General features: G+C 41.0%; 1 protein-coding gene across 1 annotated transcript in view; it reads left to right on the top strand.

The window, feature by feature from the left end:
• The window catches only part of LOC115476518 (ankyrin repeat and fibronectin type-III domain-containing protein 1-like), a 1,054,756-nt gene that overhangs the window by 962,088 nt on the left and 65,615 nt on the right, over positions 1–27,053 (top strand). Inside the window, exons 13-17 of the mRNA XM_030212932.1 lie at positions 4,228–4,335; positions 8,435–8,534; positions 10,655–10,787; positions 12,096–12,215; positions 22,481–22,696. Coding sequence (XP_030068792.1) covers positions 4,228–4,335; positions 8,435–8,534; positions 10,655–10,787; positions 12,096–12,215; positions 22,481–22,696 — 677 coding nt within the window. The remainder of the gene's footprint in view (positions 1–4,227; positions 4,336–8,434; positions 8,535–10,654; positions 10,788–12,095; positions 12,216–22,480; positions 22,697–27,053) is intronic.

Genomic DNA, 27,053 nt, shown 5'->3' with positions numbered 1-27,053 from the left:
CCGGGTGTCCACTCTGTTGCAAATCTTAGTATCGTCCGCAAAAAGGCAAACTTTACCTTCTAACCCTTCGGCAATGTCACTCACAAATATATTGAACAGAATTGGCCCCAGCACCGATCCCTGAGGCTCTCCACTACTCACCTTCCCCTCCGAACGAATTCCATTCACCACCACCCTCTGGTTTCTGTCTGTCAACCAGTTCCCAATCCAGTTCACCACTTCAGGTCCTATCTTCAGCCTGTCCAGTTTATTCAAGAGCCTCCTGTGGGGAACCGTGTCAAAAGCTTTGCTGAAATTTAAGTAGATTACGTCCATAGCATGTCCTTGATTCATTTCTCCAGTCACCCAGTCAAAGAATTCAATGAGATTCATTTGACACGATTTCCCTTTGGTAAAACCATGTTGTTTCGGATCTTGCAACTTATTGGCTTCCAGGAAATTCACTATCCTGTCCTTTAGCATCGCTTCCATTACTTTTCCAATAACCGAAGTGAGGCTTACCGGCCTGTAGTTTCCAGCTTCTTCCCTATCACCACTTTTGTGAAGAGGGACTACCTCCGCCGTTCTCCAATCGCATGGAACCTCTCCCGTCTCCAAGGATTTATTAAACAAATCTTTAAGAGGACCCGCCAGAACCTCTCTGAGCTCCCTCAATATCCTGGGATGGATCCCGTTCGGTCCCATGGCTTTGTCCACCTTTAGGTTTCCTAGTTGTTCATACACACTCTCTTTCGTGAACGGTGCTAAATCCACTCCACTCTCACATGTACTTTTGTCAGTCCATCTTGGTCCTTCTCCAGGATTTTCTTCTGTGAAAACAGAGCAAATTAATTTAGACTTTCAGCTAACATAAATACATCAAGACCAGTTAGCCTGGGGGCAGTTTACAGTAGACAACTTAGGTGCAAAGTCTGTGGGCAGAGTTACCATATACCTCCTCTTTTAACAAGATATATCCTCCTTTTGTACCTCTTCAGATATGTCCTCCAGGTTTTTTTTTTAATTTTTAGGTAAACATCCTCTTTTTCTTTATGTGTCTATGACCAACACACCTACCCACATAATGACAGAAACCATCTCTGGTCTATTAGTCAGTCTGGACACATGGAGCATCTGTGTACCTATCTTACTCTGTCCAGCATCCCCCTCTTTGTCCCTATTCCTCCTCTTGTGTCCAGCATTGCCCCTATGTGTCCCTGTCCGTATGCTCCTACGATGCCCACCATCTCCTCTCTATGTCTCTGTCCCTCCCCATGTCTAGTTTCTCTCTTCTCCCCTTGTTCTTGCACCCATCAATCCCCCCCCTCTCCTTCCCCCTCTGTGGTCCAGCATCTCTCTTTCCCTCTGTCCCTCTTTGGTCCAGGGTCTCTCTCTCTCTCTTCCTCTTCCTTCTGCACCCCCAGTCCAGCAACTGCTCCCTTTCTACCCCCCCCCCCCCTTTGGTCCAACATCTCTCCCCCTTTTCTCCCCCCCCCCATTTGCTCTAGGTCTTTCTATCTCTCTTCCCTTTGCCCCCCCCCCAATATTCCCAGGTCCAGCTTATCTACAATTCCCTCCCCCCTCTTCCAAAGCTGCAGCAGGTCACAGCTGATTCAGTGCTGAAAATGCCTCTTTCTGGCCAGCAGAGCCTTTCCTATGTGTATCCTGCCTCTCTGAATCAACTTCCTGTGGGTAGGATGCACAGAGGAAAGATTCCACCAGTCAGAGAGCAGCAGTATTCAGTGTTGTCTGCCGCTACTTACAGCAGCATTTGGAGGACCAGTGAGGGGTCGAGAAGAGAAGAGGGAAGGTGCAGTTGCCAGCAGCTCTTACCATTGACCAGCATGGGGCATTTTGCCCTATTTCCACAGTAAATTAAACTGCAGTAAAATGCAGCTCAATAACTACTTCTCTAAATATCTAAATAGCAGACGAAATTTAATTTTTGGCAAGCACAAAATTATGCACATATGGAAAATAATCATACATATGCATTTGTGCACAATGGCGAGTTCTGTTTTAGAAGTTATTACTCAAGAGAAATGGACAATACATTGAAATTTTCAATTCAATGTGCAGTGATGGCCGAACAAAACAAAAAGAATTTTGAGAATTAATTCAGAAAGGAATAGAAAACAAAACTTGGGAATATTATAATGTCACTCTTGATCCGTGGTGCAACCATACCTCGAGTATTATCTGATTACCTTATTTCAAAAAGATATAGTAAATCTAGAAAATGTGCAAGTACTTATGACCTGGATTGGCCTCTGTCAAAAATAGGATGTTGGGCTAGATGGACCCTTGGTCTGATCAAGTATGGCAATTTGTATGTTCTTAAAGTTAACAAAAATGATTAAGAGGATTGAACATATTCCTTACAAAGAAAGTGGGGCTGACCTAACAATTAAATCAGCCTAGATGGTTACCTACGGCAGCAGCTTCTTGAAGGTGGCAAAGTGTAGCTGAAGTCAATGCAAAACAATGCATCCTGACAAACTCAAAGAAATATTAGTTCATTTTACATGCAAGAAGGGTGGTAGGCAATTTTCAAATAACCCATTTACCCTGGCAGATTGCTTTTGGAAATATTCCTTGTTATATATGTGTGTATAAAACAAAGTTTAATGTCTAAAACTATGATGCCCAATTAGGATTCTTATAGGTGGCCATGACTGTAGAGCAGGGGTTCTCAACCTAGTCCTCGGGAAACACCAAGCCAGTCAGGTTTTCAAGGTATCCACAGTAAATATGCATGAGATACGTTTGCATGCACTACCTCCATTGTTTGGAAATTTCTCTCATGCATATTCATTTTAGGTATCCTGAAAACTGGCTTGGTGTGTTTTGAGTATTGGGTTGAGAACCCCTGTGGTAGAACATAATTATCAAAATCTTGGGTGGGTAGACAGTAGACTAAGGACCTGAAAATTAATTGGTGGAGGGAGACATAAAGTTGAAGTTTGCCTAGGGTACTCAATACTCTTGTGTTAACCCAGAAACATCTGAGAGGAATAATGGTAGAGGCTCATAAACTTATGTGTGGTGTTGAAAAGGTAATTTTAGGGAATGGTTATTTAGCCCAGTGGTTCTCAAACCTGTCTTGGGGGACCACCAGCCAGTCAGATTTTCAGGATATTCCTAATAAATATGCATGAGACAGATTTGCATGCCTTTCACCTCCATTATGTGCAAATCTCCCTCATGCATATTGATTAGAGATATCCTGAAAACGTGACTGGCTAGTGATCCCCCAGGACAGGTTTGAGAACCACTGGTTTACCATATCATGAAACTGATTGATAGCAGATTTGAACGGGCAAAGTGAACAGTAAGAACCTTTACATGTACAATACAAGAACAGATGAGTAGAGGCTGGCTGAAGGATATTGCAACACAGAAGATGGTGCATTAAAAGATGCTTTATTTGCTGCTTGGACACAAAGAACCCGACACGGTCCATGTTTTGGCATCAAAGAATGCCTGCTTCAGCAGTCACAATAGTCTTCAGAAAAAGACACTAAGAAAACAAGGAAGCCACAAGGCAATCAGCTCGGAAAACAATGCTGACCAAACAGTACTGCTCGGGAGAGTTCGGATTGTTTTCCAAGCTGATTGTCTTGTGGTTTCCTTGCTTTCTTAGTGTCTTTTTCTGAAGACTATTTTGACCCCTGAGGCAGGTGTTCTTTGACGCCGAAACACGGACTGTGTCGGGTCCTTTGTGTCCAAGCAGCAAATAAAGTATCTTTTAAAACACCATCTTCTGTGTTGGATAGTCCTTCGGCCAGCCTCTACTCCTTTGATAGCAGATTTGAAATATATTTAGAAAAGTGTACTTTCAATCAAAACACAATGGAAATTGTTGAGAAGGGAGATGATCAAGGCTAGTGGTACAACTGAATTTAAATGTAATTTAGATGTGTTTTTTGAAGAGTAGGCATTTAAATAATTATTTAGCCAGATAGATCTTGATGTCTCCATCATTTGGTTCGGGGAGTGAGCAATATGAAAAGGACTTTCCTTTTGGAATCTGCTGAGTACATCCAAGTGACCTATACTGGTCATTGTCAGAGACAGAATGCTGAGCTCGATGTACCATTGTTCTAGCCCTATATGGCAGATTCTTATGCTAAACTCACTTACCACTACTCACTCTTTTGATTGTGCTGTCTTCTTACTTGATTTTGCTTAATCAATAGGGGTTTGTTGTTTTTTTTTTTTTTTTTTCCTTTCCACTGTACTCACCAGACTGGAGAGAATATGATGGAAGAGGACCCAGGCGACGAGGGCAGGCTGAAACATTAGACCATCTACTAAGCCAAGTGAAGACAGTTCATCAGCATTGTGTGTGTCATGGTAAGTCAAGATGGGCCCGATATTCAAAGCCATTTGTTAAGGTAGCCCGGTGAGGAATGTGTTTAAGGAGGACCAGTGTTCTCTTATAGATTTCCTCACAATGCGTTGACACATTTAGAATCCAACTATCATCATTTAGAATCCAACACTCTCTTCTATCATGGTTTGGGTGGGTCCTCCTTCACAGTTATTCCATTATTAGTTAGTGTGTCACAAGGCTCTGTTCCTTACAATTAATTCCTTGGTGCTCATGTCTGTTCATGTATATGCTCTGTAAGTTTGACCATAATCAAGTAAATATCACGTTCATTGTTGATTTAAATCTTGAATTGATAATGAATGTGACTGTTGGGCAGACTGGATGGACCATTCAGGTCTTTATCTGCCATCACTTACTATATGCCTTCACCTCCTCAACTTGGAATACTGCAATTCCCACTTCACAGATCTTTCACTGAACCATCTTTTTCCAGTAGACTTCAGCTACATGATTTATTGTTCTCCAACATCATCACAACTGTATTACTGGTTTGCAGGCCAGAAATGTTCATTTTGTTTAGTTTTCCTTATTGTTTTGGGGATTTTTCATTTCATCCAGGTTTTTACAAGAAAAATGTCATCAATAGCATCCCATATTACTCAGTAGTGTGCACTGTTGTTTAATATTGCACCTGTTGATAGTGCATAGTAGTGACAACACAGTCATTTGAGGTTACAAACAACATGAAACAGCATGGGAAATGTCAATGACATTTGAAATGAATGTATATCCCTAGACTTTATTACCCCCTCTTCTCATTGACTCCCCAAATGCTTCATATTCAGAGTAAACTTCTCACTTTCCAGTGCATTCACTCTCCAGCTACACAGTACCTCAACATTTTTATCTCCCCTTATCAACTGCGTCATGATTTTCATCCAGGGAAGCTACTTTTGTCTGTCCTTCTCCAGTGCTAATTCTAGACTCCAGACTTTCTAGCCTGTGGCACCATATCTCTAGAGTTGGAGTGTTGAGCTGGTGCATCTTGCCCCCTCATTGAGTGTACCTATCTTTTGAGGTACTGTTAAAATCCCAGACCATAACATTTTCAGATCTGAGCTCTCTCACTTTGAAAATGCATTACTTTATAGCAGGTGTTCTCAATCCAGTCTTTGGGACACATCTAGCCAGTCAGGTTTTCAGGATACCCACAATGAATATGCATGAGAGAGATTTGCATGCCCTACCTCTATGGTATGCAGATTTATCTCATGCATATTTATTGTGGGTATCCTGAAAACCTGACGAGCTCAGATCTGGTTAAGGTCTGGAAGAGGTTGAGAACCTCCGTTTGCATTTGACTGACTATTGGGACTGATTAGTAGTGTTTATGTATTTTTATGTTGTTAAATTATTGAATTTTATATGGTTTTTATGTATGTTATTGTGGTAATCCACTTAGATTGAATTTTATTCACTAAGGTGGCAATACTGTAAAGTGATGCCTAGAAGTAGGAGCCACTTAGGAGCATCAAAAGCACCATAAAGTGGCAGGCATGTCTCCCTTGTACATATGTACCTTATGGAATTCTGTGCATAATTTGTAGCACTTAAGCACATACAGTTACGCCTTGGCTTGGTGTATGTGAGTGCACAGATGCCACTATAGAATTGGTGCTCAGCACATGCCATCAGGGCACCTAACACGTGGTGCCCAATTATAAAATTGCCTCATATTTATCTTGTCTGTATTTCTCAACTAGCTGGTAATCTTCTTGGAACAGGTACTGTCTTGCATATGTATTTATACGGTGTTTTGCATGCCTGGCAGCTATAGAAATTAGTGATGTGCAGAGGGCAAACTTTTCTGATTTGATTTTAGTTTGGGTGTTTTTCCAAATGTTTCGGCACATTTTTCAGTTCATTTCACACATTCATTAAACATGTTAGAACTTTTCAACACATGCTAATTGACTTAACACACATTAATTTGATATGTTAATGGATGTTAAGTAGATGTCACGTACACTAATGAACTAAATGTTCACTAATGAATAGGGACGTGCATTCATTTGAAATGACATGTTATTTTTAACCCCAAATAAAAGGGAAAAAACCCTGAAATTTTATTTTTTTTCTGTGTCATAAATAATGCACACTATTTATGACTAGGCTCACTGCTGTGCAGAAGTCTATACTACTGAGTAATAGGGCATGCAACCAAACAATAGGGTTCACTATTGAGCGATAGGGCGCACTACTGAGCAATAGGGTTCACTACTGAGTGGTAGGGCATGTTACTAAGCAACAGATTTCACTATAGGACATGCTATTAAGCAATAGAGTTCAGTATTGAGTAACAGGACATGCTACCAAGCAATAGGATATACTACTGAGTAATAATACAAAGCATACCACCAGGCAATAGGACACACTACTAAGCAATAGGGTTCACTACTGAGAAATAGGGCATGCTACCAAGAAAAAGGTTTTACTACTAGGTGATAGAGCATGCTACTAAGCAATAGGATATACTACTGAGTAATAGGACAAGGCATGCTACCAAGCAATAGAGTTCACTACTGAGTGATAGGACGTGCTATTAAGCAATAGGGTTCACTGCTGAGTAATAGGATATGCTAATAAACAATAGAGTGTACTACTAAGTAATAGGACAAGGCATGCTACCAAGCAATAGAGTTCACTACTTAGCAATTCAGCATGTTACCAAGCAATAAGGTTCACTACTGAGTAATAGGGCACACTACTGAACAATTGGACATGCTACCAAGCAATACGGTTCATTACTGAGCAATAGGATTTTCTACCAAGCAATAGGGTTCACTACTGAGTGATAGGGTACACTACTGAGTAATAGGGCACACTACTACTACTACTACTTATCACTTCTATAGCGCTACAAGGCATACGCAGCGCTGTACATCATACATGAAAAGACAGTCCCTGCTCAAAGAGCTTACAATCTAAATAAGACAGGTAAACAGACAGAACAACTGAGGGAATAAAGAGGTGGGGATAAAAGGACAGGGTAAGTGAGCAGTGGTTAGGAGTTAAAAGCAGCGTCAAAGAGGTGGGCTTTTAGTCTGGACTTGAAAATGACCAAAGACGGGGCTAGATGTACAGGCTCGGGAAGTCTATTCCAGGTATGAGGTGCAGCGAGATAAAAGGAACGGAGTCTGGAATTAGCAGTAGAGGAGAAGGGGACAGACGAGAGATTTATCTACAGAACGGAGTACCTGAAGGGGGGCGTAGGGAGAGACAAGAGTGGAGAGGTATTGGGGAACGGCAGAGTGAATGCACTTATAGGTCAATAAGAGAAGTTTGAATTGAACACTACTGAGCAATAGGGTTCATACTGAGTGATAGAGCATGCTAATAACCAATAGAATTCACTACTGATTAATAGGACATGCTACTAAGCAATACAGTATACTACTGAGTAATAGGACAAGGCATTCTACCAAGCAATAGAGTTCTCTACTGAGTAATAGGGCACACTACTGGGTAATAGGGCAAACTACTGAGCAATAGGGTATGCTACCAAGCAATAGGTCTCACTACTGAGTGATAGGACATGCTACTAAGCAATAGGGTTCACTACTGAGTAATAGGATATACTACTAAACAATAGGGTTCACTACTGAGTAATAGGACATGCTACTAAGTAATAGGGCACACTACTGAACAATAGGGCATGCTACCAAGCAATAGAGTTCACTACTGAGTAATAGTGCATGCTACTAAGCAATAGGGTTCACTACTGAGTAATAGGACATGCTACTAAGCAATAGGACACACTATTGATGGCATTGTCCCTGAAATGAAAAAAAAAAAACTAAATAAAATGAAAAATCTTATAAACAACCTGGGAAACTAAAGAAAAAAAATTCCTGCACATTCCTACCAATGAATGTATAGAAATGTTTACTAGTAGTAACATTGCAGGTCATTCTTGTAGTCCTAGAGACATCATACTCCTGTGGTTCTCTATAATTTAGGAGACAGAGAGACTCTTCTCTGATCTACCCAAAAAAGAGCGAGCTTAAGGATTCTAATGGTTTGTTCTCATCCATCCTTTTCCTTCTCTCTTTTTTGCAGAACCATTCAAAAACCAACCCCAGAGCAGAAAGCATTCAGTCTCTAAGAGCCTAAAGCACCTTTTCCACCCCAGTAGCAAGTTTCTAAAAGGTCTAAAAAGGTATAAACTGCTTTTATTATGTCCATCCAATAAAACAAATCTTTTTCTGTGAGCACAAAGAACTTGCTACTAATGGGTCTTTTTACTAAGGTGTACTAACTGATTTGGCACACACTAACAACACATGTTAAATGCTAAGAAGCCCATTTTACCTATTAGCACAGCTTAGTAAAAGGACCCCCTAAATAGGTGGGTTCAACTTCTTCCATGTATAATTTCCTCAGCTTTATGGTAGCAATGTAGTTTTACTAATCTGAGCATTTTTCTTCTCTTTATGCATAGAAAAATCTTTATAAATGTATCCCCATAAATGCCTGACTTAGGGGCCTTTTTCTTAAGCTGCACTAAAAGGTGGTTTGATTTATGACTAGCATGTGGGTTTCCCCCTGCACTGAGGCCATTTTTAGCACAGCTCTACAATGGCTGATTTTTTTATTCCTCAATTAATGGCTACATGGTAGTCTCCCAATTAGCACATGCCCATTAGCACGTGAGCCCTTACCAACACCTATTTAGTAGGCGGAAAGAGGTCACGCACTAACCATGCGGTAATTGGTAGGCACATGGCCTGTGCTAACCAATTCACTGGACATGCCTACTCTCTGCCCCCCAAACATGCCCCCAATATTTTTAGCACCTGGGAAGCGTGCACAGATGCCAACACTGCCATGAGATACCACGGTAGTGCATTTTACCACAGAATACCATGGTAGTGCATTTTCCTGCATGGTATAAGCATGTATTAGTCCTTACCGTTACCGCTGCTTAGTAAAAGGGCCCCTTACTGTATAAGGCCAAAAGGACAATTTTAGAAAATCACTTGTAGATAAATGTAAATGCATTTCAAAATATATAGGTTGGAAAATTTCCTCATTGGTATTTACAGCTGTTCCAAGTCATGTATAATCTCCAACCAACTCACCTTTGGGATCTGGAGCCTGGAGGTATTCTTGAGGCATGGGTGGGGGGAGGAGAACATGTCCATCTCTCTAATATTAAAACCACCTCCCTTTGGAGGATGGATGGCTCCCTAATTAGATGCTCTTGTATGTACAGGTGCTCTTGTTTGTACTGGATCTGCCGCATATGTGTATAATTAATGGCACATAAATGTATATATAGGAATATCTTTCTTTATGTGTACATATCTTTCTTTATGTGTACAGTACTGACATGTTTTTTTTCTGGTGTGTGTGGCACTATTTCTATAATTTTTTTCTATAAAAGGCTTAGCCCTTTTGCCTAGTATTACAACATATAGACCTAAATGGCTACATAAGGGGGAAGTCATCAAACTAGAGACTTAAGTCGTGTTACTTGACCCTTAATGTGGCTTAAAGAGCTTTAATGCAACTTGTCTTGCCCTACTGTGGTAATATTTATGTCACTGTGGGTTACATAGTAATGAGATGCAAATGCATATAAAGCAGCTCATTACTATGAGCACACTGCATTTCATGTTATGGGTGTAAAATGACAGTAAAATAACCCCAACCAAAAGCAGGAGTTGTTATGCCATTCCAGGAGTATTGGGCCTCAAAGCACTGGCCTGATGCTCCTGGGCTAGAGTCTAAAAGGACCTACCCCTCCCAATCAAGCCACCCCCAATCATATCCTCTCACCCTCCCAAAGGGCCCCCCAGCATCTTAGTGGGCTCACCAGCCGTGAAAGTGGTGGTCCAGTGGTCTTCAGGCAGTAGCAATACCCTGCTGATGCCATCTGAAAAGTGGTGCCCCTAGCCTGGTGAGAGGCTTGATCAAGGAGTGGGGGGTGGGGAATGGCACCGGCCTTTAGGTTCAGGGCCGGGCACATCGGGCCACAACTTTGAAGCCTGATGTTCTCAAGCCACTGGAATAATGCTGCTTATGAGGTGGCTCGCAAGCAGCATTATTCATTTATCACGGTAGTCAGGAACTTGTGGGACTGTTATATCGCAGGTTGCTGACTTCTGTGGTAAATCAAGGAATGGTAGAGCTCACCTTTTACTGAGCCTTGATAACTTCCCCCCTTAGCCACCTAGTAGCTATATAAGTGTGTTATAAATGTATTTAATTCTGTATTTTGCTTAAAATTTGATACCAAACACTATAAAATTTTATTTTGTTTGTCTTCTCCTCTAGAGGCATGTATCTGACATCAATATTCTATAAGGATGATAATATCTTGGTTACAAATGAAGACCAGATCCCAGTGGTGGAGATTGATGATTCATACTCTTGTCTGCTCATGCAGGATTTCCTCTGGTTTACCAAGGTAGGCTCCAGAAACTTGAGGCACAAACCATGAGAGACATGGTTTTCACAGACACTGATGCAAGAAATAACCTGTAGGCTCCTAGGGGATCCCCCCCCTTCTCTTGGTTCTTTTGTCCTCTTCCCTGAACAGCTGGAAAGTGGCATTTTATAAACCAGACTTGTCCAACTTCAGCCCTCTAGGGCCATAAACAGGCCAGATTTTCAGGATTTCCCTAATATATATGCGTGAGAGAGATTTGCATACCCACCACATTCATTGTATGCAAAATCTCTCTCATGAATATTCATGAGGAATATCCTAAAAGTTAGCCAATTTGGACAACCCTGAAATGCATGAATCAAGTTTCCTGAGCCATATGACTAATTTTATTTTGAATCTTATGGGACAAGTCGCTCCTGCATGAGTCTGGCAGTGCTCCCCTCCCCCACCCCCATAGCAGGGATGCTATGAGTACATTGAGCCACTAGTGCATTTAAAAGATCATCTCTCTCCTATTAGCCGATACTAACTGAAAGCGTTGGGTCTGAGCATTGGGTAGCAAGAGGCACCTATGCAAGGTATTTCCATGTGCTGCATAGCTTTGAGCTAGGAGCCTTGTTCACATTTTGGGGTCCAAGCACAGCTACATGAGATGCATTGTAGACATCTGTGCCACTGAATCAAACATACCAAGCCAGAATTAAAGGAAAGAAACAGTTACATCGACAGATACCACAATTGCCTAATTCTAATAACTGATATGAGTCATTCATGCTGTAGCAGGACCTTCTTACCCACTCTTCCAGCTGAGATCACTTTCAGGCACCTTTTCTGACTCCACATTCCATTTTTCCTTAGACTACTCACTCTTATTTTCTGTCTAACTCCTGCTACTTTATTTTTCTATCTGCTCCACCTCCACCCTTTGCTGTCTATTCAGATGTTTAATGTGTATTGTATTGACATTAAAGTACCATATTACGCCATAATTTGTATTGTTATTTTAATATTTTTACTGCTGTAATTGCCTAATACCCATGTCTGGCTTATTCTTGCTGTACACCACCTTGAATGAATTGCTCCAAAATATGGGTAAATAAAGCCAAATAAATAAAATTAAATAGTTACACTTCCTTGGCTCCCAGGTCTCTATGATGCCTTTATAACTGACCTTATAATTATTCATCTCCCCAAATCTGTGAATTATTGGCACCTAAATATTAAGATATAAAGGCTGGTAGGCTGAAAAGGAAGGCAAAAACCCTTTTTTCTTTTGAATGCTGTCTTAGTCCGATACTGACAATCACTTTCTTTGGTGTCCTGTAGGTTTCATGCATGTGGGAAGATACCCTGTGGCTTCGGCAATGTGTTACTGTTTCACAGTCATCTTGCTCTTGTATTCTGCAGACACGTCTTAAGATGCTTCTGGCCAGCTCCCAGATGCAGGTATATCACAGACAGAATCATAGTACTCATGTGAAGATAACTTTTGATATGTGACATTTGGAAACACATATTTCTATGATCATCATTGTCACAAAATGCCTAGCCACCCGCCTGGGTTTACCCCGCAGCCACTTAGAGGGTCAATTCAATCATTGTCACAAAATGTCTAGCCACCCGCCTGGGTTTACCCCGCAGCCACTTAGAGGGTCAATTCACAGCACAGCTCAGGTCAGCCTGCGCCTGCCACTTGTGCTCTACACTAGCACCCTCCTCCCACCGACTGGGTCACAACCACCTCTGGGCAAGTCTCTCGCTCTCAGATTATCCCTAGTGATTTCTAGGTTACTGGGCCCACACTCACAGACCCAACACACACACCACCAGGATTCTTTATCAGTCCAGACAGGCAGAGACAATAAACAATTATTTATTGTCTTAAAAATTGAACAATGAACAAAAATGTGCAATCAGCAAATAATAATAGGCAACTGAAATATGAATCAATTATAACACTAACTAAACATTTGTTACTTCCTAAAAAGTACATGAGGCAATCAGGACATATAATTCACTGAGCCTCAGCAAAGAGATCTCTCTTTTCTCCAGGGCTAAGACTGAAGCAACAGCCAGCAACAACTGCTGGGTAATTTCAAACTCCAGGCCAATCAGAGCCCAGTCATCAAGTTTTAAAAGTATACTGCTCACAGTACTGTAGATTCACTTCTTCACTAAGTGAAACTAAAAGAGGGTGTGCACTTTTCTACCTGTATTTGTTCAAACTGGAATCAGCTAACGCCGTTTACGGTACTATGTAAGCCACATTGAGCCTGCAAAAGGGTGGGAAAATGTGGGATACAAATGTAACAAACAAATAAATAAATAAATGGCAGATGTAACATAAACATGCACCACCTGCTGGCCAAACTAGAGAAATGCATTTCAGAATTAATAAAGGCAGTTTTACAGGCTTAAAACATACTGTTCTGTCACAATCATATACTATTATAAGTTAATTTATATGTGAGCTTTGTAATTTATCATAGAAGCATTGTAGTATTTTACATTGGTAATGCAATAAGAAACAAATAGAAGATGTTACAAGAACGCTAATGAGTGGCGTGAATAATATTTCCATATAGATATGTTAATACACTACCCCACTACTATTATCATACTGGCATATTAACATACAAATCCCAGTAATATTATCATTTGGACACAATAGTGCATAATGCACAGAGGATGGGGGAGAAAAGAAGGCAAGTGATTTTTCTCCTATTCAGGGCTGTGGAGGGGGGGGGGCAAAATTCCCCAGGCCCGGCCTCCAAGGAGGGGCCCAGTGCTGGCAATCAAGAAAGACAGCTCTGCTGGCCACAGGTCCTTCTTCCTGTTGCATCCCGCCTATGTGGAAACAGGAATTATAGAAGGTGGGACAAGGTAGCAAGAAGGACCCATGGCTGGCAGAGCAGAGGGGCGACGGGGCCTTGAAGATTGTTTGCCCCAGGCTCAGTTTTGTCTCTCGGTAGCCCTGCCCCTCACCCACAAAATCCATGCTCTGTCATGATGCCTGTCCATGGGAGACAAATCAGAGGCAAGAGGAAGCACTTTGCACAGTGCAGGCAGTTCACCCACTTCTTTCCCTTTCCCTGCAATGACATAGTAAAACAGGGAGAAACTTTATTTCTTGCTCCACCCCCAGTGCTGCACATGAAGGTTTTTGCTATGAGAACAGGAGAAAGGGGCTGAAACATACACAGCAAGCAGGCCTGCTTAACCATTAGGCGAAATAGGCAGTTGCATATGGCAGCAGGTTCTGGAAAGTGGCAAGGAGCAGCTACATTCAGGGTTAAACAATTGGCCATGTCAAATGACACAAATGTAAAAAAAACATCAGCATGTTCTTTAGCATGTACTTTTACCGACAGGGAGAGTGGGCAGTTTTCAAATAGCCCATTTACCTGGATAAATGGCTTTTGTAAATTGTCCTTAAAGAATGATGTCCATTTTGCTCAGGAATTTTCTGGAAAGGGTGATGATGGGGTAATCATTAATGAATTTAATTATCAATCTCAGGGGGAGAGGAGCTAGAGAACATTGTGGAAATGATGAATAGGATACCTGCCACAGATGCCAATAGAGTCAGAGGTGGACAATTTATTTTATTTTATATTTATGCACATTACATGTATATGTATTATTATACAGATAAAGATATACGCTATCATAAATGAAGTAGCATGAAATGAAGAAAACTAAATACCTCAATTGCATATTATCAAGCTAGGAGTAGACTAATGATTAGCTCGGTGGAATGAGAACCTGAGGAACTGGGTTCAGTTCCCACTACAGCTCCTTCTGACCTTGTGCAAGTTACTTAACCCTCCATTGCCCCAGGCACAAAACTTAGATTGTGAGCCCAGTAGAGACAGAAAACATACCTGCATATATATAAACCGCTTTAGTCGCACCACAGAAAGGCAGTATATCAAATCCATGGGCTTTACCCCTTTGACAATAGATTGGGGAGGGGGCAAAGCTGAAGATTTGCCTAGGGTGTCTAATACCATTGCACTGTCCCCTGACAGCAGCTGCTCTTCTCTGCTCCAGACTCTGAAAGAGGAGAAGAGAGCACTAGACAGGCAGATAAGCTGTGATTTGAGGAAAGTGAGAAGAGGGGAATGTTGAAAGGGGAAAGAATGCTTGTGGGGAGGAGACCAGGGAAGAGTGATTGATGAAAACGATGACGGTGTGAATGTCAGAGTGGGTGAGGAGGGTATGAATTCGGTGTCCCTGAAGTCAATATCTGGCAACCTTTTTCTCCTCAAGGTCTGCATTGTAAGTGTTTTCTGCGGCAGCAAGTGTATGAACATCAGAATAAAAGAGTTGAGAGTATACCAGGATGAGAGGTGAATAGAAGAGGAGGAGACTATAGGAGGTACAGAAGAGTCTGGGGGGTGTAAAGGAATTAGGAGAAACAAGTACAAGACAATTAGAATGATGAGGGGTTGCAAGAGTACTGGGAGAAAGTGGGGAAAGCCAATGGAAAAGTAAGAGAGGGAGATGGGATGCAAAGGAGCCAGGGGGGGTACAGAGGAGTGCAAGAGAGCTAGGAGTTGAAGGTAGAAAACAAGGGAGGGAGGGAGGGGAAAAGAACTAAAGGAAGGTGGTTCATGAGAGTCAAAGGGAAGAAAGGTGGAGGGGGAAGGATGTGAAAGAAAGCTAGTTGTGGTGATAGAGTCATGAGAGTAGAACAGAGATGATGTTAGTCTAGCAGCTGGGACAGAGTTGGTAATGCAGGCGAAGTATATGAGAGACAGGTGGAATGACAAAGTTGTCTTAGAGTAAGAGAGAGCCATAGTGGGTGATAGGGTACGTATCTGTGAGATTTCCAGATGAGGTGGCAGGGACTGGAGGATAATGTGTGACAGAAAGCCAGAGAAGGTACTATGGAGAAGCCGAAAGCATGCAAAAAATGATTGGGAATGACAGAAAGGTAGAGAGGGTATTGGGGGAGGTATGAGAGAGATTGTTTAGAGATTGAGAGGCAGAACAGGGATGATGGGGTATTAGAGAGAATAAGAAGAGGTAATTGGTATTGAAGAGAGGAAATGATTGGTATAAGGGAATCAGAGGGTGTCATACTACAGGGAATGGGAGAACAGGAGTTGAAAGAAAAGGTTGTGATGGGGTCAGAGTAATAGGGGATGGCTGGGGGAGAGAAAATAAACTGGGATGAAGGAGAATGGTGAGAAAGCCAGAGAGGGCATGGCTGTCAGGATAGAAGAGAGCAAAATAGCAGGAAATTAGAAGGCGGAGCAACCCAGTGAGCAGGACATTGGAAACCTGAAAGGTAAAAGATACTGATGGAAAGTAGGAAGAGTGAGGAAGAAGGATGGGGTGAGATCCAGGTATCACTGAATAGAGAGAGTAAACCGTTATAAGGGAGAGGCCTAGAGGCAGATAAAGCAGAAATAAGAAAAATGAGAAGAAACATAAAGATTAATACCTGAGATGAAGGTACAGAAGAAAGTGATGAAGGCAGGGAAAGAGACAGCAGCTAGATTCAGCCATTCAGTGTCAGACCAGTGTTCATCCCCCTGGTGTTTCCTTTTGAAAATCAGTAGCTGCAGACTGTGACAGTAAATATGATAGAATGACCTCCTATTTTTCACCTGCTATTTATGCAAGGGGTGGGGGCAAAATAGTGTGCATTCTTTAGAAGATGCCAAGTATGTATGCTGACCTAAATGTGCCCCTGGGAATACCTCTTTGTAATGAAGCTGTAAGTATAGTTGTTATAGAAGTTGAACATACTGAAAAGAGGACAAGTTTTCAGCTAAGCTATACTGTCTGCTTAACTGCGAAGTCTGCTTGTTAGTTTTTACTCTTGGGCTTTGCATTGGTTTTCAAAGTGAAAGTGTGCACATATATTTGCTTTGAAAATTGTTTAAGGAACATGCACCTCCTTTTTCCATGGCTACTTTTCTGATTAAAAAACAAAACATCTTCTTTTGAAAACATAAAAATATGTACATTGTTACAATCCTTTCTCCTAGGAACAGCTCTGCTAAATGTGAGAAAAGTCCACATGTTATTTCACAATACGCATACAGTGGGGGAAATAAGTATTTGATCCCTTGCTGATTTTGTAAGTTTGCCCACTGACAAAGACATGAGCAGCCCATAATTGAAGGGTAGGTTATTGGTAACAGTGAGAGATAGCACATCACAAATTAAATCCGGAAAATCACATTGTGGAAATATATGAATTTATTTGCATTCTGCAGAGGGAAATAAGTATTTGATCCCCCACCAACCAGTAAGAGATCTGGCCCCTACAGACCAGGTAGATGCTCCAAATCAACTCGTTACCTGCATGACAGACAGCTGTCGGCAATGGTCACCTGTATGAAAGACACCTGTCCACAGACTCAGTGAATCAGTCAGACTCTAACCTCTACAAAATGGCCAAGAGCAAGGAGCTGTCTAAGGATGTCAGGGACAAGATCATACACCTGCACAAGGCTGGAATGGGCTACAAAACCATCAGTAAGACGCTGGGCGAGAAGGAGACAACTGTTGGTGCCATAGTAAGAAAATGGAAGAAGTACAAAATGACTGTCAATCGACAAAGATCTGGGGCTCCACGCAAAATCTCACCTCGTGGGGTATCCTTGATCATGAGGAAGGTTAGAAATCAGCCTACAACTACAAGGGGGGAACTTGTCAATGATCTCAAGGCAGCTGGGACCACTGTCACCACGAAAACCATTGGTAACACATTACGACATAACGGATTGCAATCCTGCAGTGCCCGCAAGGTCCCCCTGCTCCGGAAGGCACATGTGACGGCCCGTCTGAAGTTTGCCAGTGAACACCTGGATGATGCCGAGAGTGATTGGGAGAAGGTGCTGTGGTCAGATGAGACAAAAATTGAGCTCTTTGGCATGAACTCAACTCGCCGTGTTTGGAGGAAGAGAAATGCTGCCTATGACCCAAAGAACACCGTCCCCACTGTCAAGCATGGAGGTGGAAATGTTATGTTTTGGGGGTGTTTCTCTGCTAAGGGCACAGGACTACTTCACCGCATCAATGGGAGAATGGATGGGGCCATGTACCGTACAATTCTGAGTGACAACCTCCTTCCCTCCGCCAGGGCCTTAAAAATAGGTCGTGGCTGGGTCTTCCAGCACGACAATGACCCAAAACATACAGCCAAGGCAACAAAGGAGTGGCTCAGGAAGAAGCACATTAGGGTCATGGAGTGGCCTAGCCAGTCACCAGACCTTAATCCCATTGAAAACTTATGGAGGGAGCTGAAGCTGCGAGTTGCCAAGCGACAGCCCAGAACTCTTAATGATTTAGAGATGATCTGCAAAGAGGAGTGGACCAAAATTCCTCCTGACATGTGTGCAAACCTCATCATCAACTACAGAAGACGTCTGACCGCTGTGCTTGCCAACAAGGGTTTTGCCACCAAGTATTAGGTCTTGTTTGCCAGAGGGATTAAATACTTATTTCCCTCTGCAGAATGCAAATAAATTCATATACTTTCCACAATGTGATTTTCCGGATTTAATTTGTGATGTGCTATCTCTCACTGTTACCAATAACCTACCCTTCAATTATGGGCTGCTCATGTCTTTGTCAGTGGGCACACTTACAAAATCAGCAAGGGATCAAATACTTATTTCCCCCACTGTACATTTACACACATGCAGGATAGGCTATTTTTAAATAGCCCATTTCCACTGCTAAAGCACTGTTTTAACTATGAGAATGGCTTTCAAATTTGCCTTCTTTATCCATGTAAATTGCTAGTTATGCAAGTAAATGGCTTTGAAAATCGTGCAACCAAATGGAAGAGGATGGACAGTGGACACTCCAGTGCAGGAACTAGTGGTTAAAAGATGCTTTATTCAATGCTTGTACAGTAGGACCCGGCACGATCCATGTTTCGGCGTACTCAAACGCCTACATCAGGGGTCACAATGATATTCTAAAAACATAGAGAAGAATAATAAATATATTTAAATAATCATATCATACAATGATACATACATCAAAAATGGACAAATTAAATTATGTTTAATATAAAAAATATAAGATATAATATATAAAAGTAAACAATTAAATGAACCGATGATAAAATAAGTAAAAGGACAAAGATTAAAACGACTGCAGTATAGAAAAATCATTAACCAAACCCACATGGGTAACCATGAAATCCCATTTTAACAACCAACCAATCATATAGCCATAAAAGAGAAGACGAAACAATATCAGACAGTAAATGGATCTGACAGCAGACCAACAGACCAAAAAAGAAAAACAGAAAAAAAAATGTTAAGACTGGAGACAAAAAGTAAGTACTCCACAATATAGAATGTACAAAACAAATATAAAAACATAAACAAAAACGAGCCAGTAAACCTTACCGAGTGGATGCATATAGATAAAATCGTCCAAAGAAACACGGTTCTGAAAATAAAGAGCATAGTGTGCTAAGAACATAGACCACTGTTCATTTTTCAGTTTAGCAGTTCTCAATTGCCATTCTGGATTCCCGTGGCTGGTGGATCTCCATATGCATGTGAGTCTCATTAATATGCATAATGAGCACATTTAAATACACAACGTCATCATTATGGCTCCCTTCTGAAACTGTGCTGATGCCTTCGGGTTATGCTGGATGTTTGAATGTTTTTTGGTAAGTTTTTATCTCTATTCTCTGCTGTTATAGCGTTTTTACTTGGTCACCATTTACACATGAACGAATACAGTCTCATTTTCGCTGTGTCCTCCCTTTTGTAACGTATTTTTTGGCGCCCTTTTGCTTTCACTTTTATTTTTTTTTCTCTACCGTGAATCTAGTTTTCTCCTGTTTTCAATATAATAGTTGACAGTCCATGCAGCACTAAGTATGTAGTTCCGTTTTTTCAGTTTAGCACTTTTGGTTTTATATTTTCCATTTACAGCGACCACAATTTTTAAATGCTGGTGTTTATTTCCTTGGGTTCCTTTTCCCATCTGCCAGCGCTGCAGTTTACTACTCAGCATTTTATGCCCGACATATACCAGTCTGCTATTAATTGTCGTCTATGACTTTGAGGCACTGCCAAGCGCAGACTAAACAGCTCAACCCTGTATTTAATTTTCTCTGCCTTCATGCCCCCCCCCTTTTTGTTTTATAGCAGCACCCATTTTACTCCATCTTACATCGGGTCTCGTTTTATATGGGTGTCTAGATATCGGGATTTTAGTGGAGTTTCGGCATTTCTTTATATGTAACACAGTACATTTGACCGAGTACGTTTTATCCTTTGGCAGTTGATTTTATACCATTTCGCTATATTTTTTGGTGCTGCATAATACATATACGAGGGGGCTAATTTCTTTATATAGTCTTTCACATAAGATATGTTTGGGTTTTTTTTCTTCCTTATGAACAGTGGTCTATGTTCTTAGCACACTATGCTCTTTATTTTCAGAACCGTGTTTCTTTGGACGATTTTATCTATATGCATCCGCTCGGTAAGGTTTACTGGCTCGTTTTTGTTTATGTTTTTATATTTGTTTTGTACATTCTATATTGTGGAGTCCATACTTTTTGTCTCCAGTCTTAACATGTTCTTTTTCTGTTTTTCTTTTTTGGTATGTTGTTCTGCTGTCCATTTACTGTCTGACATTGTTTCTTCTTCTCTTTTATGTCTACATTGGCGATATAATTGGTTGGTTGTTAAAATGGGATTTCATGGTTACCCATGTGGGTTTGTTAATGATTTTTCTATACTGCAGTCATTTTAATCTTTGTCCTTTTACTTATTTTATCATCATTGTTTCATTTGATTGTTTACTTTTATACATTATATCTTACATTTTTTATATTAAACTTAATTTAATTTGTCCATTTTTTGATGTATGTATTGTTGTATGATATGATTTTTTTATATATGTATTATTATTCTCTATGTTTTTAGAATATCATTTATTCTCTGTTTTTAGAATATCATTGTGACCCCTGATGTAGGCATTTGAGTATGCCGAAACATGGACCGTGTCGGATCCTACTGTACAAGCATTGAATAAAGCATCTTTTAAGCACTAGTTCCTGTGTTGGAGTGTCCATTGTCCATCCTTCTCTTCCATTTGGTTTGAGTTTTCTATGTGGAGGTCTTTCCTGTTTGAAAATTGTGCTCCTTGTTTCAAGGCAAAACGTGCATAATTTAAAGTGTGGCTCTGCTTTTTGGGTATTTTAGAAATAAAATTAGTTTATGTTGGATATTTTACGAGAGTTTCTGGAAAATGTTTTGTATTTCTCTTCCCCAGACGTTGCAGTAGGTCTCCAGCAGGTTTAAGTTCCTTTGCAAATCACATGGGTTATATGATAGGAATTGTAGCTTGCAGAAAACACTTGAGGATCTGCAAGCAATTTTTCCTTGGGAAACTCCCCACAGAATTTCCTTTGAAAATTCGGGCGCTGCACATAATTGGGGTCATTCTCAAATGGTCACCAAAAGTTAGGCACCTAAAGTGTGTGCACTAAGCATGAATTCTGTATTGGCAAATAAGCACGTAATTGCTGTTATAGAACACTAGCGTAATTCTTCAATTACCACCTGATTTTAGGCATGAGCACAACTCTAGCTCAATGGCTGGTGTAAGTGCAGTTAGGGATGTAACTGACAGGATTCTAGAACCTTAGCACAAAAATTCTAGACACGCCCCTGACCTGCCCATGCCCCTCCCAGTTTCACAACCTCTAGCAGTTGTACACTAAAGAAATGAAATGCTAAGATTATAGAATACCGAATAAGTGCAGTTATACACGTAGCTGCAAAATATTGCCAATTAGCACCAATTAACCCCAATTGTAGCCAACAATTGGTTGTTGGCACCAATGAGTGCCTAATTTAACAATTAAGTTATGTGTGTTTTCTACACAATTTTGTGTGGTAAGCGTGAAAATAAGCACACAAGATTATGCAGTGTGGGTGCTCTATGGAAGCAGATGCAAAGTATGCTCTGGAACCTATGTGCAAAGATTTGAAAATGAAATCAGTGATCTAACCAAACCCCACCCCCCTGCTCACAGACAAAAGTAGCACAATTTTACCACCATTAAGAAGGTAAAGGAAGGAGCAATTATTGAAACCACATCTACCTGTGTAAAACTTTCTGATTATGCTCCCCATATGAATCAGATCATCTACAAACAGTAAGCTTTCAATCTAAGCTATTTATTTTCAGTGCTATGCTAGAAGTTCTCCTCTGTACTGTGGGGAGGTCATTGATGTACAGCTTAAAGAGGGTGCAACTAAGACTACATTCCTGTCATACTCCTGCCTCCAGCTTGAAGCCATCTGCATGTTATTTATCTTTACAACTTACAAGGATGATGAAGATACAAACTGACTTTTGTCTTGTGTTACAAGCTCCCTTACTATGGCACTGGCAATATGCCAGACACTGGAGCAGAAATGTGCACACCGATATAAAAACAGCAAGGGCCAGGAAGATGGGTGCAATGTAAGGAAATGTTACTTTGGCTTGCTTCCCTCTGTATTTACAGTCATTTAACTCGTATCTAGAGATGCCATTGTAATAGACTAGCAGTTTTATTACAGGGGTATGCTTACAATGTACTCAATCATTGATAAAGCTTTTTCCTCGCAATTAATTTCAGTAAGGCTAATGGAGTACTGTAATTCATGAGGAATTGTACATGGTTTAATTCTCTTCTCTCCTTTCTGTATCTTTTTCAGGGATTATTGGGAGTACAGGATCTGGGACAGGTCTACTTTGAGCCAATCAAGGACAAACAGGGCAATATCTTGGTGGTCACCCTGAAGGAGGTGAAACTGAGCCAGACACTGGAGAATGTCCGCTGGGTTCCACTGTCCCGGTTGCAGACCCATCGCAAGTCAGTCTCATCCCCTGAGGAACCCAGTGCTCTAGATGTGCTGCTTATGACATTGCAGGTAGATACCCCACACTTTTTCAGGTTAGTAGGAATAAACAGAACTAAAGCAGCACAAAAGAGAGGAAAATAAGATACGACTTTTATTGGACTAACAATACAGTTTTTGATAAGATATTGAAGACTTAATAAGGATCATTATACTGCTCCAGACATGATATTTTGGGTGGGCCTTAGCCCAAAGTGGATGGGCACACAATTCCCCTCCTCCCATGCTTTGTACTCCCACCCCTGCTCCTACACCAGCACCAGTGACCCTCAACAAATGAGCTGGTGGGGATCCCCAAGCCCCACCAGCTGGAAGAGGTCCTCCAGAGGCTAGAACAGCTCATTTTCCTACTTGCTGCAGCCAGTGGCACTATCCATGTGATGCTGTCATGCCAGCCTCTCCCCTCTCACACACACTCATTTTTCACTCATGTGAGGGAAAGGAGGGCGGCATGACAGCAAAATGTGTAGGTGTGGCCTAGTGGTTAGTGCAGCAGGCTTTGATCCTGGAAACTTAGGTTTGATTCCCACTGCAGCTCCTTGTGACCTTGGGCAAATCACTTAACCCTCCATTGCCCTAGGTACAAAAACTTAGATTGTGAGCCCTCTAGGGATAGAGAAAGTACCTGCATATAATGTGTACAGTGTTGCGTAAGTCTAGTAGTGCTGTAGAAATGATTAGTAGTAGTAGAAAAATATGGACAATGCTGCTGGTTATAGCAAGTAGAAGAATGAACTGTTCTTTTGTCTGGAGGACCTCTTCCAGCTGGCGGGGCTTGGGGATCCCCATCAGTCATAACAAAAGATGCCAGAATTTTGGGTGGGCCTGAATTCAAAACTGAGTGAGCCTAAGCCCTCTCAGACCTTACAAGTGGCTATGCCTTCTGCTTTGTTATCTTCTGATTACCCACCCACCTATCCCTGTTTCTCACTCCTCCCACCCCACCCATTCCACCTTTCTCTCAAGACTGTTATTGGAATGCTTTTCATGTTTCACTTATAAATTTGTTGATTTTTGTCATTTTTTTTTCATAACTGACCTGAAGAAGAAAGTTCTGTCTTTGAAAACTTGTCAAAAATGTATTGTTAGTCAAATAAAAAAGGTATCACCTCATTTTCATTTCTTTTATGTTGTTTTATTTCGGTTTATTAAATTTAAAGAGGACTAAGGGGCACAGTTATCAGTGTGGGTACCGTTAATACATGTGATTTTACTACTAATTCATGCTATTTAACACAGGTCCCGTTTTATGCAATGATACCTAGTTACTAATAACTGAGGTTAACAGTAAAATAAAACATCTTAACAGTTGCCCACATTAGTAACTTCCCCTGTAACATGGCAACCAGACTACTTTATCCAGATTTACTGGGAGAGAGGGAAGTTTGGAATGGGGTTTGATTTCCACCTCAGAAATCTATTTTTTAGTCTTGTCAGGACTAGGAATAATAAGAAAGCAAAAAATCATACCTTCACGAGGAATACTGTTTTTATGTTCAAGAATATTCATTATTCTAACTAAATTTGGTCTAATATTTCATGAACCAGTTATACATTTCTTCCTTAATTGTCAGTCAGCCAGGAATTACAGAATCAGCAAAATAAACATTGTTGGTTGTTTTACTTAGTTAAGACAAATGCTTCAAAAACAAAGTAAAATCCTGGAAGCTAATTATCATTAATCCTACAGGTTATTTTAACAAAGCCATTTGGTTTTAAATGTTCAACAATTTAATGTTGATGTATGAATTAATAATATTTATCTATATTCCAGAAGATATATAATAGTTTATTTATAAATAATAATGCAGTAAATACATTCAGGTCATGTTCACAAAACCACAATGTCTTGTTAATAGTTTAATTGTTGGAACAAAAAACAAAAGCTGAATTATAACTGCTGTTATTCTCAGCTACAACATTTTTCCATTGGCTAAAAACATGTGAGAGAGCTGTCATCTAACACAGATCAAGGAGAGAGACTTTGAAGGATAGTTTATAAGGGGACACCTAGTTAAAATGCTATTTTTGGTGCCTATATGAATCCTATTTTTATAGACAAGTAGGCACCTACAGTACTTGTTTATTTTTTATCCTTTATTTCAGTTTTGCTGTACTGCCTTAGTTGCAATACAAGTCAACTTGGCTTCCATTTTACCAGAAAAAGAACAGAACTCCAAAAAACAATAGCAAAGAAGCAGTCAAACAGGAGAAGGACACACTCGAGTGCTGAGGTAGAGATCACAGCTCTTTTGTTCGAATGGACCACTCAACTAGCTAAGATGCACATTTACAAGTTAGCCTTCCATCTAGGCCCCGGCAACCCTCTGAAAGCAACACAAAAAAAAATGTGTTTTTAGGGATGCTCTAAATTTCATATAAGAAAGTTCTGTGTGTAAATATAGGGGCAGTTCATTCCAAAGGGAGCGTGTTATAAAGAGGAAGGTGCTATTTACTACTACTACTACTTATCATTTCTATAGCACTACTAGACGTATGCAGCGCTGTACACTTGAACATGAAGAGACAGTCCCTGCTCGACAGAGCTTACAATCTAATTAGGACAGACAAACAGGACAAACAAGAGATAAGGGAATATTAAAGTGAGGATGATAAATAAGGGTTCTGAACAAGTGAATAAGGGTTAGGAGTTAAAAGCAGCATCAAAAAAGTGGGCTTTTAGCTTAGATTTCAAGATGGCCAGAGATGGAGCTTGACGTACCGGCTCAGGAAGTCTATTCCAGGCACATGGTGCAGCAAGATAAAAGGAACGGAGTCTGGAGTTAGCAGTGGAGGAGAAGGGTGCAGATAAGAGACATTTACCCAGTGAACGGAGTTCCCGGGGAGGAATGTAGGGAGAGATGAGAGTGGAGAGGTACTGAGGAGCTGCAGAGTGAATGCACTTATAGGTCAATAAGAGGAGTTTGAATTGTATGCGGAAACGGATAGGAAGCCAATGAAGTGATGAGGAGATGGCTAATATGAGCATAACGACACTGGCAGAATATTAGTTGTGCAGCAGGATTTTGAACAGATTGAAGAGGAGAGAGATGGCTAAGTGGGAGACCTGTGAGAAGCAAGTTGCAATAGTCTAAGTGATTGGTGATAAGAGTGTGGATGAGGATTCTGGTAGTGTGCTCAGAAAGGAAAGGGCGAAATTTGGTTATAAAGAGGAAGGTGCTGTTTCTAGTAGACTCCCAACTCGCATGAGAGGGACCAGGAAGGACTAATCTATGATCATTTATCAAATGAAGAAAGCATGGGGGGACATATGGAGTGGTGAGAGAAGCTAAATAAACCAGGGTTACCATCATAAAGTGCTCAATAGGCCAGGACTAGTATCTTAAATTTAATCTTGTTTTTAATGGCTGTTGGCTGGCATAAGTGCTTGTGCCTAACATTAGGTGCAGAACTGTGGACAGCCCTTCTTCCAATCCCCCCCCCCCCCCCCAGAACAGCCCCTTCTTCTGATCCCCCTCCCTCAAACCAAGCAATACCTCCCCTCCCCCAGTCTATCTATCATCCAGAGTAGTCCAGTAGAGGCGTTGGGGACAGGAACAAACTCTACACACTACTGCCCCGTCAAAATGACTGTCATGGTCTCTAGCTGACCACTGCAGCTGATTATCAGCTGGAGTGTTTTTAGAAAGGGAAAACTGAGTTCCACACATAGAAAGCCTTTGTAAAATTATCCTTCGCATCTTTGTCTTGATGAAAGGGAGAATATTTGTTATTTATTTAAAATGATGATTGATACACCGCAATGCATCCAACAGTGGCCTCAATGTGGTTTACAATAAAGTGCTTGAACAGTAAAAGAAAGGATGAGAGGAGAAGGTTTCGGAGCAGGTGAGTGGAAGATTTGAATGCTTCTTGGAAGAGATAGGTCTTGAGAAGAGATTTGAAGTTGCAGGGAGAGAAGGTTTACTTCTGAGGTGTGGAGGGAGGGAATTCCAAAGCTTTGGCCCGAAGGCAGTTTAACAGGAGACTTTGAGATGAAAAGCAGAAATGAAGGGAAGGTTAAGTAAACCATAGTTAGAGGAGCAGCTGGGGGCATAGGGAATTAAGAGATGATTATTATAGGCAGGAGCAGAGGGGAGTCAACCCTTAAACACAAGAACCAGGTCTGAATTTAATTCAGAATGAAAGAGGAAGCCAGTGCTCAGAAATAAGGAGGGGAGTGAGGTGATTGAAATGAGCTCAGTGAAGACGTTTGACAGCAGTGGACTGAATGGTCTGGAGGCATTTCAAGGAGAAAAGAGGGAGGCCAGAATAAAGTGAATTACAATAGTTGAGACAGGAAATAACCAGAGCCAAAAGAAGGATGTGAATGAGGTATGACAAGAAGAGTGAGCAAATAGCATGAATA

This window comes from Microcaecilia unicolor, chromosome 8 (assembly GCF_901765095.1).
Source record: "Microcaecilia unicolor chromosome 8, aMicUni1.1, whole genome shotgun sequence".
Classification (NCBI taxonomy): Eukaryota; Metazoa; Chordata; class Amphibia; order Gymnophiona; family Siphonopidae; genus Microcaecilia; species Microcaecilia unicolor.
Note: the sequence above shows the minus strand (reverse complement) of the source record. Positions and strands in the feature narration are given on the sequence as shown.